This window comes from Martes martes (assembly GCF_963455335.1).
Source record: "Martes martes genome assembly, chromosome: 2".
Classification (NCBI taxonomy): Eukaryota; Metazoa; Chordata; class Mammalia; order Carnivora; family Mustelidae; genus Martes; species Martes martes.
Genome location: NC_137889.1, coordinates 93,081,104 through 93,096,404, shown reverse-complemented (window position 1 = coordinate 93,096,404; position 15,301 = coordinate 93,081,104). Strand labels below are relative to the sequence as shown.

Genomic DNA, 15,301 nt, shown 5'->3' with positions numbered 1-15,301 from the left:
GTGAATATGTTAAAAATACAAGGAAAATGAAATAAAACAGTTTTCTTAGAATGACCTATCCTTCAGATTAAAAAAAAATGCTGATATTGCCATGACAGTGACTCAGAATATAACATGTCATGCTTTATGCATCATTTGACAAAACTCACCCAACTTTACCACTTCAATGTGTTATGTCCTACTACTTCAACGTCCATAGCAAAACGGAAAGCAAAATTTTTCAAAGATCAGAGCTGTCATTCTCTATTTGGATAGCAATTACTCAGTCTGAAATCCTTTGTGAACCAGTGTGAACTAAACATTTAGAGGATAAAAGAAATAGCCATTTCCCCCTTAATAGTATGGCAAGATAAGCTTGAATGTATGTAATAGAGAGATAGATGCATCTCTAGGTTACATGCAAGCAAGCTTCATTCTTCAAATAAATACACATCAAATATAAGACTTTCAAATCCTTCTTTTCTTCTTCTTCTATTAACTATGTAATTTAAAATTCTTTACAGTTCCTTTATCTATTTATTCCTCACGTCTATTTTCACAGTAACACCATTAAGTGAACAGAGTGCTATTTGATATTACCTTCTGAAACTTCAATGCATATCATTAACTGATAAAGATAAATAAACTATGGCCTATATAAACCAACAAGATGGTCCCATTTATTATACACATATATAATAAAGTCTTCAAGGCTATCCAACCTAATTCAATTAACATGCCTGAACCCTCATTCTAAAAAAAAAAAAGTGCACAATTTGTTTATAACTAAAAAAGTAGTAAGGATATGACAATTTAAACATGAGCTATGCACGAGAAACACTAACCATCCTTATCCTACCGAAAGACAGGCATAGGGTGATTTAATTATCCATCCTGCTGGCCTAGAGTTTGCAGCTCAGTGGTGTGTAAATTGTGGTGGAGAAAAACATTTTTTCTGCTGTACATGTGTAAAGAGATTGGCCCTCTCGGTGGCTGTCCAAACCGTCCTGTAAAAGTCGAATGCTGTCGGGTCACAGCAGCTTGGTCCTTTGGTTTCTCTGAGAACGTGGAGGGCCCTTCCATCTTAATTGTTGGCCTCAGAGAGTTCTGCCCTACGGTAGCCCGTAAATTCTGGGTGACCTCTGATGCGAGGGTTTCATAAGTTCCTCTGGAATGTTTGATAACTTCCACTAGTTCCCTGTCCTTCAGGAAATTACTTAAACAGAGACTTGATAGTTGACAGGTCTTACTTTTGTAGGGGCTTGTCTGATCAGCTGCTGAGTATCTAAAACGGTCCTCGGTGGGAGTATGCATTGCTTTTCTGTCCCTTGTGCTGAGACTTTGGCTCACAATTCGATTTCGATATGTAGGCTACAGTAAAGACACAGAAAGGAAAAGATGTCAAAAAAAAATCCATTCATAGCATACATAGAATACAGAGTGGTCTTTTCACATTTATGTGCAAACCCCCAAATTTTCAACAAGGCTGAAAAAAAAACCATAATTCATGAGATTAAATTTCCCAGGGCAGTACTATTACAAATAGTGGTTAAATGGATAATTTACTATAAAAGATATTTTTAAATAGTTTTTTTTTTTCAGAGCAGTTTTAGTTTTACAGCAAAATTGAGAGGAAAGTACAGAAATTTCTCTTGAACCATCTGCCCCACACATTCATAACCTCCTGCCATTATCAACATCATTCACCAGAATGGTACTTTTTTTTTTTTTTTAACCAGTGATTAACCTACATTGACATAATTAGAGTCCACAGTTTACCTTAGTGTTCACTCTCTGAGATGTATCTTCTTTGGGTTTGAACAAATTCATATGACACTTCTCTATTATTATAATGTCATACAGAATATTTTCACTGCCCTAAAAATCCTATGTGCTCTACCTAATAATCTCTCCCTGTCTCCTCTGATCCTTAGTAACCACTGATATTTCTATTGTCTTCAAAGTTTTGCCTTTTTCATAACATTGTATAGTTGGAATAATATAGTATTTATGTCATCTTTTCCTATTGCCTTAGTTGACTGAGCAATACACATCTAAGATTCCTTCATGTCTGTCCATAGCTTAATAGTGTATTTCTTTTTATTTATTTGTTTCTCTCAGTGTAGAACAAAAAAGACATTTTGAAATTTGTTTATCTAGTTTCCTTAATTTGAATTCTATAGTTTTATCTGAAAGTACAGATTATTTAGCTAAGTAATACACATCCATATATGATGCCATTACATTTTTGTTGGATTTAAAATACTTTATTTACTTAAGCATATGCTAAGAGACTTTTAGGATTACCAATATCATGATTTGTGTCAGCAAAATGGTTACCTAGAAATTTAAGGAACTAAAGACAAAGTCACTACAATGACCTAAGGAGAACCAGAGAACACTTAGAAAAATTTCAGCAAGTGTTTAATTTAGACTTTTGGTTATACTTTGTTAATCAGAAAAATTAAGGTCCAAGAGTATACACTATCTTCTTTCTCACAAGAAGTTTATACGCTAATGAGAGAAACAAGACATAGCTCAATGAATCATGCTACAAAGAAAGCAAAGACTTACTGACCTCTACCTCTCAAACTAATAATAAAAAGGGAAAAATAAAATATTTTCAAACATTAAAAAAAAAAAAAGGAAGCAAAGATTACATGTTGGCACCACAACTCCTCTTGAAGAGAGTTCTGTCTTGGTTTGAAAAATACAGAGATAGAAACTGACAAGTTGGCTTAAGTCTCTAGAGGCAAAATTGAAAGATTTATTGTTGCTGCAAAGAAGGAGGAAAGAGAAGAGTATAGAGTAAATGCTAGTCAACTGATACAAAATGTGCTGAAGGAGCCAATGAAAATTTCTGCATCCTTGACATCTAGACAGTGTCTTTTTACATACCTATTATTTCATTATTCCCTAGAAGAACGTTTCTCCAAAAGTGATCTCTATTTTAGGCCCCAATTAATTATCCAGTCATCATCACTTTGATTAATTAATTTATTTTACATAGAACCAAACAAACTTGATTTTGACTCTGAAACCTATTCCCCAAATATCCTTTTTCTCAGTAAATGGCACCATTATTAGCCAACACCTGGAGATTATCTTTGATTTTTTTTTTCTTTTCCTCATGTCCCTTTAAATCAAGTACTTACTGATGTACTGCAAAAATGCAACCTCTAGTTATCCACTTTTCTTATATACACCCTATCTACCTGACCCAGTTTGCTGGCACATATTAGGCATTTAAGAACCACAGAAAAGGTCTGTCTGCTTGAAATAATAATACTTGATATTTATTGAATGTATATTATATGCCAAACATTCTTCTAATACTCTTACATATTTAATTTTCACAAGAGTCTTTTAAGGTAGCTTCTATTCCTATTACAGGAATACCTTGGAGATATTGCAGGTTCAATTCCAAACCACCACAATAAAGCTAATATCACAATAAAGCAAGTCAAATGAATTTTTTTGGTTTCCTAGGACATACAAAAAATTATGTGACACTATACTGTAGTCTGTTAAAAGTGCAATAGTGTTATGCCAAAAAAAAAAAAAAACAATGTACATGTCTTCATTGAAAATATCTTATTGCTAAAAATGCTAGCCATCAACTGAGCTTTCCAGGAGTTCTATTCCCCCACCCTGCCCCCCAGGGGAAGTTCTTGTCCTAATGTTGCTGGCTGCTGACTTGTGAGCATGGTGGTTGTTGAAGGTTGGGGTGTCTGTGGCAATTTCTTAAAATAAGACAAAGAAGTTTGTTGCCTTGATAGACTCTTCCTCTCACAAATGACTTCTCTGTAGCATGTAATGTTGTTTGATAGCATTTTACCAACAGTCAAACTTGTTTCAAAATTGAAGTCAACCCTCTAAAATCCTGCTGTTGCTTTGCCAACTAAGTTTATGTAATATTCTAAATTCAATGCTGTCATTGTAATAATTTCACAGCATCTTCACTATAAGTAGGTTTCATCTCAAGAAAGATTTTTTACTCATCCATAAGAAGCAACTCCTTACAAAGTTTTATCATAAGATTTCAGCAATTCAGTCACATTCCAGTCTCCAGTTCTTATTTTAGCTCTCTTACTATTTCTACCACATCTGCATTTACTTTCCCCACTGAAGTCTTGAAGCCCTAAGTCATACTTGAGGGTTAGAGTCAACTTCTTCCAAATTCCTATTAATGTTGATTTTTTTTAACCCCTTTTCATGAATCATGAATATCCTTAATGACATTTGGAATGGTGAATCCCTTCCAGAAGGTTTCCAACTGAGTTTGCCCAGACCTATGAGATGCATCACTCTCGATAGCAGCAGCTGTAGATTTACAAGATGTATATCTTAAATAGGGGTGCCTGGGTGGCTCAGTGGGTTAGGCCTCTGCCTTTGGCTCAGGTCATGATCCCAGGGTCCTGGGATCGAGCCCCACATCGGGCTCTCTGCTGAGCAGGGAGCCTGCTTCCCCCTCTCTCTCTTCCTGCTGCTCTGCCTATTCGTGATCTCTGTCTGTCAAATAAATAAATAAAATCTTTAAAAAAAAAAAGATGTATCCCTTAAATAATGACTTGAAAGTTGAAATGACTTCTTGATCCATGGATGTTGTGTTGGCATGCAGAAAAGCCTCAATTCCACTGTATATTTCAACAAAGCTCTTGAATTATTAGTTGTATTGTCAATGAGGACTAATATTTCAAAAAGAATCTTTTTTCTGACGGTAGATATCAACAGTAGGCTTAAAATATTCACTAAGCCATGTTGTAAACAGATGTACTGTCATCCCAGCTTTGTTCCATTTTTAGAGCACAGGCAGAAAAGATATTGTATGTTTTAAGGGCCCTAGGATTTTTAGATTGGCTTCAATTTAAAGTGACCAGCTGCATTAGCCTCTAACAAGAGAGTCAGTCTGTCCTTTGAAGCCAGGCACTGACTTCTCCTCTCTAGCTATGAAAGTCCTAGATGGCAACTTCTTTCAATAGAAGAAATATATTTTCACTATACTGAAAATCTGTTGTTTGGTATAGCTACCTTCATTAATTATCTTAGCTAGAACTTCTGGATAACTTTCTGGCGCTTCTAAGTCAGCACTTGTTGCTTCACCTTGCCATTTGATGTTACAGGCATGGTTTCTTTCCTTAAACTTCATGAGTCAGTCTCTGATAATATCATATTTTTCTTCAGTTTCCTCATTTCTCAGCCTTCATAGAATTAAACAAAATTGGGGCCTTTCTGGAGATTAGGTTTTGGCTTAAGGGAATGTTGTAGCTGGTTTGATCTTCTATCCAGATCACTAAAACTTTCTCCATCTAAGCAATAAGTATATTTCACTTTGTTATCATTCATGTGTTCCCTGGTGTAGCACTTTTAATTTCCTTCAATCACTTTTCTTTGACATTATAGTTTGGCTGTTTGGCACAAGAGACCAAGCTGTCAGCCTACCTAGGCTTTCAACATGTCTTCCTCACTAAGCTTAGTCATTTCTGGCTTTCAGTTTCAAGATGACAGATGTACAACTCTTTACCTTGACCACTTAGAGGTCATTGTAGTGTTATTGTCCTAATTTCAATATTCTTGTGCCAGGGACTAGGGAGGCTCAGGAGAGGGAAAGAGTTGAGGAGTGGCTGGTTGGTGGAACAGTCAGAATACATACCACATTTATAAATTGTTTGCCATCTTATATAATTTCAGTTTGTGGCACCATAAAACAATTACAATACTGATCAGTGAGTACCATAACAAATATAAAAACAATGACTATTTTGAAATATTGTGAGAACTACAAAAATATGACACAGAGATACAGAATGAGCAAATGCTATTAGAAAAATGGTGCCCATAAAAGACAACTGACAGAATGGGAGAAGATATTTGCAAACGACATATCAGATAAAGGGCTAGTATCCAAAATCTATAAAGAGCTTATCAAACTCAATACCCAAAGAACAAAGAATCCAATCAAGAAATGGGCAGAGGACATGAAAAGACATTTCTGCAAAGAAGACATCAAGATGGCCAACAGACACATGAAAAAATGCTCCACATCACTCGGCATCAGGGAAATACAAATCAAAACCACAATGAGATACCACCTCACACCAGTCAGAATGGCTAAAATGAACAAGTCAAGAAATGACAGATGCTGGCGAGGATGCGGAGAGAGGGGAACCCTCCTCCACTGCTGGTGGGAATGCAAGCTGGTGCAACCACTCTGGAAAACAGTGTGGAGGTTCCTCAAAAAACTGAAAATAGAGCTACCCTTTGACCCAGCAATTGCACTCCTGGGTATATATACTAAAGATACAAACGTGGTGCTCCAAAGGGACACATGCACCCGAATGTTTATAGCAGCAATATCCACAATAGCCAAACTGTGGAAAGAGCCTAGATGTCCATCAACAGATGAATGGATAAAGAAGAGTTGGTATATATACAAAATGGAATACTATGCAGCCATCAAAAGACATGAAATCTTGCCATTTGCGACGACCTGGATGAAACTAGAGGGTATCATGCTTAGCGAAATAAATCAATCGGAGAAAGACAGCTATCATATGATCTCTTTGATATGAGGAAGTGGAGATGCAATGCAGGGGGGTTGGGGGGAGGTAGGAAAAAAAAATGAAAAGATGGGATTGGGAGGGAGACAAACCATAAAAGACTCAATCTCAAAAAACAGACTGAGGGTCCCTGGGGGGAGGGGGGACGGGAGAGGGTGGTGGGGATATGGACATTGGGGAGGGTATGTACTATGATGAGTGCTGTGAAATGTGTAAACCTGGCGATTCACAGACCTGTACCCCTGGGGATAAAAATACATTATATGTTTATTAAAAAAAAAAAAAAGAAAAAAAAAAAAAGAAAAATGGTGCCCATAGACTTGCTCGATGCAGGATTGCCACAAACCTTTAATTTGTATAAAAAAAAAAAAGTATATGTGAGGTGTAATAAAATAAGGCACGGCTGTATATTGACAGAAAGATGGAAGCGCAATCAATTTGTATATTATAGATAGTGTGGGATAGACAGTTCACTTGATTTAACATCAGTTAGTGGCCTCACAGTATTCCCATGGGAATATTTCTAAAATGTACCACATTTTCATAAAATACATACAGACAATACTATAAATTCATGCTCGAAGATTATCATTACTAAGATGAACCTCCCCAGTTTTCTGTAAAGGCATATTAGGGGATATCTTTAGGGTGTCCTTAAACTCAGTGATTTCAAGTTGAGATATTTTGCTAAACATGTCTTTTCTCTTTTAATATTGTCTTCATGTCTCTAGTAGACTGCTATTTTTTTACCTTTAATTTTTGTCTTTTATTTTGATTCTGGTGTAGTTAATACATAGGATTATTATATTAGTTGAGGGTATGCAATATAATGACTCAGAAATTCCATATGTTAGGCAGTGTTAATCAAGGTATGTATACTGTTATTCTACTTTATCTACTTCACCTATTCCCCTACCTCCCCTCAGCAAACCATCTGTTAGTATCTTATATTTAAAAGTCTAGTTTTTTTGGCTTGTGTGTCTTTTTCCTTTGTTTTGTTTCTTAAATTCCACATATGAGTGAGATCATGTGGTATTTGTCTTTCTCTGACTTGCTTATTACACTTATCAACTCTTGAAATCCATCCATGTGGTTGCAAATGGCAGGATTTCATTCCTTCTTATGGTTGAATAAGATTCAATTGTGTGTATTTTATATATATGTATATGCATATATATGATATATATTCTATAGATATATGTATAGATAGATATATGTATAGATATATGTGCATGCATGTGTGTGTGTATACTAAATATTCTTTATCCATTTATCTGTGAATTCACATTTGGTTGCTTCTATAATTTGGCTATTGTAAATAATGCTGCAATAAACATAGAGGTGTATATATCACTTCAAATTAGCATTTTTAAAATTTTTTTGCAAATAGTAGTCCAATTACTGGATCACAGGGCAATTCTATTTTAAAAATTTTAAGGAACCTCCATACTGTCTTCCACAGTGGCTGCACCAGTTTTCATTCCCACCAACAATACAAGGTGGTTCCTTTTTCTCCACCTCCTCACAAACACTTGACATTTCTTCTGTTTTTTTTTTTTTTTTTAATTTAGCTATTCTGATAGGTGTAAGGTGATATCTCATTGTAGTTTTGATTTGCATTTCCCCAGTGTTAAGCATCTTTTTCATATGTTGGACAATTGTATGTCTTATTTAGAGAAATGTCTGTTATGTCTTCTCCCCATTTTTTATTTGGATTGTTTGTCTTTTGGATGTTGAGTTGTAGAAAATCTTTATATATTTTAGATAATAAACCTTTACTGGATATGTCATTTGCAAATATCTTCTCTCATTCAGTAGGTTGTCTTTTAGTTTTGTTGGTTGTTTCCTTTCACTGTGCAGAAGCTTTTTTTTTAATTTTAGGTAGTCCCAACAGTTTATTTTTGCTTTTGTTTCTCTTGGCTAAGAAATCATATCTAGAAAGATACCATTACAGCAAATATGCAGCAAAATTACTGCCTCTGTGTTCTTTCAGGATTTTTGTGGTTTTAGCTGTCACATCTAGATCTTTAATCCACTTTGAGTTTATTTTTATGCATAGCAAAGGATAGTGGCCCAGTTTCATTCTTTTATATATGGCTGTCCACCCTTTGTTGAAGAGACTGTCTTTTTCACATTGCATATGCTTACTTCCTTTGTCAGATTAACTGACCATATAATCATGGTTTATTTCAGCATTTTCTATTCTGTTCTATTGATCTATGTGTCTGTTTTTGTGCCAGTACTATATTGTCTTCAATATTACAGCTTTGTAGTATAACTTGATGTCTAGAATTGTGATACCTCCAACTTTGTTTTTCTTTCTCAAGGTTGCTTTGGATATTTGGGGTCTTTTGCAGTTTCATACAAATTTAGGATGATTTGTTCTACTTCTGTGAAAAATGCTGTTGGTATTTTCATAGGGATCACATTAAATCTGTAGACTGTGTTGGGTAGATTAACAATATTTTTCTTCCAATCCATGAGCATAGACTGTCTTTCCATTTATTTGTGTCATCTTTAATTTCTTTCATAAGTGTTTTATACTTTTCAGAATACAGATATTTCATCTCCTTGGTTAAGTTTTTTCCTAGGTATTATATTATTTTTGGTGCAATTGTAAATAGGATTGTTTTCTGAATTTCTTTCTGCTCCTTCATTATTAGTGTAAAGAAATGAAACAGATTTCTGTACAATGATTTTGTATCCTGCAGACAAACTGAACTCATTTATCTGTTCTAATAATTTTTTTGTGGGGTCTTCAGAGTTTTTAATAGAGTATCACATCATCTGCAAATAGTGAAAGTTTTACTTCTTCCTTATTGATTCAGATGCCTGTTATTTCTTTTTGTTGTCTGGCTGCTGCAGCCAGGACTCCCAATACTATGTTGCATAATGGTAGTGAGAGTGAACATTCTTGCCTTTTTCCTGACCTTAGAGGAAATGCTTTCAGTCCCCCCCCATTTAGTATGATGCTAGCTATCGTTTTTTCATATATGGCCTTTATTATGTTGAGATATGTTCCTGTAAATCTACTTTGGTGAGGGTTTTTTTTTTAAATCATAAATGTATGTTGTACTTTGTCAAATGTTTTTCTGCATCTATTGAAATGATCAAATGATCATATGGTTTTTCTTCTAATTAATGTGATGTATCACACTGATTGATTTACAGATGTTTAACCACACTTGCAACACAGGAATAAATACCACTAGATCATGGTGAATGATTTTTTTTTAAATATTGTATTTGGTTTGAAAATATTTTGTTGAGGATTTTTGCTTTTATGCTCATGAGAGATAATGGTCTATGGTTCTCTTTTTTGTGGTGTCTTTATCTGATTTTGGTATCAGTGTAATGCCAGCCTCATAGAATGAATTTAGACAATTTTCTTCCTCTTCTATTTTTTTGGAAAAACTTAAGCAGAATAGGTATTATCGCTTATTTTAATATTTGGTAGAATTTGCCTGTGAAGCTGTCTTCTGGACTTTTGTTTGTTGAGATATTTCTTTTTCTTTTTCTTTTTTTTTTTTTTTTTTTTTTGATTACTGATTCAATTTCATTACTGGTAATCAATCTGTTAAATTTTCTATTTCTTCCTGCTTCAGTTTTGGTAGGTTATATGTTTCTAGGAATTTATCCATATCTTCTGGTTTGCTCATTTTGTTGGCATATAATTTTTCATAATATTCTCTTACAATCCTTTGTATTTTTGTGGTATTGGTTACTATTTCTCCTCCTCCATTTCCAATTTTGCTTGAGCTTCCTCTCTCTCTTTCTCCCTCCCTTTCTCTACGTCTCTCTCTCTCTCCCTCTCTCTATGAGTCTGGTTAGGGGTTTATCAATTTTGTAGATTTCTTCAAAGAAACGGATCCTGGTTTCATCAATCTGCTCTTTTTATTGTTTGGATTTTGCTTTTAGTCTCTATATCATTTATTTATTTCTTTTATTATTTCCTTCTTCAGGTTTAGGGTTTCCTTGTTCTTCTTTTTCTAGCTACTTTGCATGTAAGGTTAGATTGTTTACTTGAGATATTTCATGCTTCCTGAGGTAGGTCTGTATTGCTATTAACTTTCCTCTTAGAACAGCTTTTGCTGCATCCCAAAGGTTTTGGACCAGTGTATTTTCATTTTCATTTGTCTCTATGTATTTTCTCTTAAATTCCTTTTTGATTCCTTAGTTGACCCACTAATTATTTAGTACCATGTTATTTAACCACCATGTTTTCCTGATCTTTCCAGATTTTTTCTTGTGGTTGATTTCTAGTTTCTTGTGATCAGAAAAGATGCATGGTGTGACTTTGAACTTCTTAAATTTGTTGAGACTTGTTTTGTGACCAAATATATTATGTATTCTGGAGAATAGTCCATGTGTACTGGAAAAGTATGTTTATTCTGTTGTTTTAGTATGAAATATTCTGGATATATCTGTTAATCCATATACATTCAAAGTAATTATTGATAGGTATGTTTTTATTGCTATTTTGTTACTTGTTTTGTGGTTGTTTTTGCAGTTTTTCTCTGTTCTTCTGTTTCCTTGCTCTCTTCCTCACCATAAGTTGGCTTTCTTTAGTGATATACTCAGATTCCTTTCTCTTTGCTTTTTGCATATCCATTAGTAGATTTTGATTTGTGGTTACCATTACGTTTGTATATAACATCTGTATATAACTGTCTATATTAAGTTGATGATCACTTAAATTTGAGCCCATTCTTTACCCCTCTCCCCACCATGTTTTAAGTATATATTACTATACTTTACATCCTTTAATTTTGTGAGTCCCTAACCTGGTTTTTCTGGATATAATTATTTTTACTGCTTTTATGTTTCCTGCTTTTCTTACTCTTACGTAAGATCTTTCCTTTCCATTCAACACATTCCCTTTAACATTTCTTGTAGAGCTGGTTTAGTGGTCAAGAATTTCTTTAACTTTTGTTTGTCTGGAAAACTCTTTACCTCACCTTCTATTCTGAATGATACCCTTGCTGGATAGAGTATTCTTGGCTGCAGATTTCTTTCTTTCTTTCTTTTTCCTTTCAGCACTCTGAAAATATCATGCAAAGTTTCTGCTGAGATATCAGCTGGTATCCTTATGAGATTTCCCTTGTATATAACTATCTTCTTTCTTCTTGCTGATTTATTTTTTTTTTCTCTTAATCACCACTTTTTTTCCATTTTAATTACTATGTGTCTTGGTGTGGCCCTCCTTTGGGGTGGTTTTGTTGGGGGCTCTCTGTGCATCCTAGATCTGGAGATCTGTTTCCTTCCCCAGGTTAGGGCAGTTTTCAGCTATTATTTCCTCAAATAAATATTCTGCCCTCTTTTCTCTCTTTTATTCTGGGATCCCTGTAATGCAAATGTTATTACAATTGATGGAGTCACTGAGTTCTCTAAGTCTATTTTCATTTTCCATATATATATATATATATATATATATATATATATATTTTTTTTTTTTTTTTAATCTAACCTGCTCAGCCTGACTACTTTCTATTATTCTGGCCTCCAGGTCACTGATTCATTCTTCCACTTCTTCTACTCTGCTATTTATTCCACCTAGTGTATTTTTAATTTCGTTATTTTGTTCTTCATCTCTGATTGGTTAATTCTTATCTTTGTTAAGAGTTTCAATGATGTCCTCCACCCTTTTCTCAAGTCCAGTGAGTATCTTTATAATTGTTACTTAATTTATTTATCAGACACTCTACCTATCTCTGTTTTGCTTAGGTCTCTTGTGGTTTTGTCTTATTTGATTTTAGACATATTCCTTTCTCTCCTTATTATATCTAAGTCTATGTATCTCTTTCTGTTATTAGGAAAGTCAGCTATAGCTCCTATTCTTGAAAGTAGTCTCCCTATGAAGAAGAAATCCTATAGTGCCCTGCAATGCAGTGTCCCATTTACCTGAACTTGGCATTTCAGGGGTGACTCATATGTAATGCATGTGCCCTGCTATTGTGGCTAAGCCACATTTTCCTTCAGTACAGTTGTCTGCAATGGCTAATTTCTTGTTATGGGTAGTGTTTGGTCCCTGTGTTAATGGACCAGTCTGGGGATGCCTTGGATTTGAGTTGAGGCAGACCAGATGTTTGCCAGAGGTGAAACAACATTAAACTACAGAGTATTTTCCCCATATTGTCCCCGAGAAGCTTTCATTGTTGAGCAGGGCTTATAATCGGATCAGTTTTCTGACCTCTGCTGGGGCCACCAACTGCTTGTGTATGTGATTCTCTTTCCCTTTCCCCATGGTAGGGGTCACTTTGGAGTGGTCCTAGCCCACACTGGGGCTGTTTACATATAGCCAAACTTCTGGCTCCCATATGAACGGGATCCTGCCAAGAGCTATTGGAGGGGGTGGATCCTTAAAGTGCTTGTAGGAGAGGTGCCCGGTGGGACTGGGCAATGGACCAGCCTGGGTAGATCAGCAAAACATGTGTGTGCACTGGGTTCACAATTTTACAAGGTGAGCACCGATCTTCCCAAATGGGACTTGGGGCTGCCATCACCACAACTGAAACCCACAAAGCATGTGGGTGGACATGCAGTGGTGTTAAGTTATGTGCTGACCTTCCGGGGAGACAGACCAGCAGTGCTGGGACTGAGACAATCCTAGCTCGAGGGGCAGATCCCCAAAACCTGGGGGCAAGGACATGGTGTAAGCAAGTTGGGTAGTAAATGTTAATGGTGTGCTGGTTCCCACAGATGGCCATGTGTTTAACCTGGGACACAGGGAAGGGGAATGGCACCTCCAACTCCTTTGTTCCTGGAGGAGTCTCCTAGTTATCTCTGTCTCTCTGGAGCATACACTGATATTAGTAAATAGCTCTCCCTCCTCCATGCCCCTGGTGTTTTACCAGCTGCTGCTTCTATCTGGTATCTTTGAGGACTATTGGTTGTGGTGTCTATTGAAGGAGGGGGACTTAGTTTCCTATGGACCTCCAGGTTCTTCCAGAACTGGGCCTGATGATTTTTAAAAAAATTCCAGACTTTAATTCCCACTGGTTGTTAGAACTCAGGAAATTTGCCCCTCTGGTTTTCAAAACCAAGTATTATGGGAATTTATCTTTCCTGTGCAGGCTCCCTGGTGTGATAGTCTGTCTCTCTCTCTTCTCCAGGTTGTGTGTAGACAGTCCTTTAGTCCTTTTAGCTCCACACTGCATCTCTACCCTTCCTACCCTCTTCAATGTGGTCTCATCTCTGCTTTTAGTTGAAGACTTTGTTCTTCCAGTCTTCAGGTCATTTGCTTGGTTATTTACACTGATGTGCGTGCTAACTAGTTGTATCCATGGGATGGAGTGAGCTTAGGACTCTTGTACTCGGCCATCCCTTCTGCCATTCTAATTTTTATTATGTGCTTACTTATAATAGAACACCTCTATGACTTCTATTTTTCCATTTTAACTCTTCTGTAGATTTGAAGTAGAGATAGGCTGTCATCTTGTATAAAAGGAAGCATTGTATGACTTACAGATGTTTCAGGGAATTTCTGGGGACTAAAAGGAATAAATTATTTTGATTTGGTTTTTGTTGTTAAGGAAATTTTCTGGCTTCTTGGCTCTTTTCCAATATTCTAGGTATTTAATCGTGCTTAGAAACATGAGCTTTCATATTCTCTTTATGACTTCTGTAAGATGCTCACTTAACTGCTGAACAAGTTACCAACAGATCCACAAATTGTGCTTAATATCTACAATCTAAACTTTAGATAGATTATGCGTGCTATTTGGGAAATAGTCTGAAGGAAAAAAATCACTTGGGATAGAAAAAAGACAAATTAATCATGATAATTAACAGTGGTAATGATTCTTTTTCATTTCTACTTCTACACATGCTGCGTATGAAAGGGAGGTGAGTGGAAACTTCATTTCCATTACTTTAACACTACATTTGTGGAAATATTCATTATTTTCTTTATGTGATCTTTTTAACTGTCTTCACATTAAATTAAATATATGGTTTTAATAAAGACACATGGAAAGGGATCAAATAACTCAATCCTATGGGCAGCCTCAATGTTCCTTCTCTGGTCTAATCTCTGACATCTATAAGGTACATGTGGATCTACAAGAAAAATAAACCAAAGGAAGACTTTCACTCTTGATTTTTAAAGAAAAGTGAACGTTTAAATCATCTGTTCATCTTTGTTCAGCATAATTTGCTTTTGACATCTTAGACTTTCTTTTTAATTTTTAAAATTTTTTTTATGATGTTCACCATTAAATCCAGGGCTCCTAGCATACCAGGGAGACTACACAGTGCAGGGGTTACTGGCATGATTTTAGGTCAGATATATGTGGGTTCATTTATTCACTTGATAAATAAACTAACTACTACTGAGGGCAAGATGATGCATTACATGTTGGGAAACAGTGTTGTGTATAAAAGAACTGGCCTTTAAGCAGTTTAAAGCTTAATCAGAAAGTCAATCAGAATCAGAAACTTTTGTAGCTAAATGACTATGGCATGTTACTTATCTTTATAAGTCTCCAATCGTCTCATCTATGAAGGGAAATTTTATATTCATACCTGTATCTCCATGCAGGATTATTGTTAAGATTTGATAAACTACTGTGTACAAAATAACTAATATTATACCTGGAATGTGATTAACTTGATGATAGCAACACTTGAAATAATTACAATATCAAAATAAAGTGACCAACAGTCCTAGAAATTACTTTGATAGATGCTCATTTCATCCTTGAGAAAACAAACCTTTGAACACCTCTTAATTTGAAAAAGCAAAGTAATTTATTCCATAATAT

General features: G+C 35.4%; 1 protein-coding gene across 1 annotated transcript in view; it reads right to left on the bottom strand.

The window, feature by feature from the left end:
* Window positions 1–864: 864 nt before the first annotated feature.
* Window positions 865–15,301, bottom strand: part of CCSER1 (coiled-coil serine rich protein 1) — a gene marked incomplete at its 3' end in the record, with an annotated part of 1,225,861 nt that continues 1,211,424 nt past the window's right edge. Inside the window, exon 10 of the mRNA XM_080796962.1 lies at window positions 865–1,350. Within this exon, the coding sequence (XP_080653088.1) occupies window positions 865–1,350 (486 nt within the window). The remainder of the gene's footprint in view (window positions 1,351–15,301) is intronic.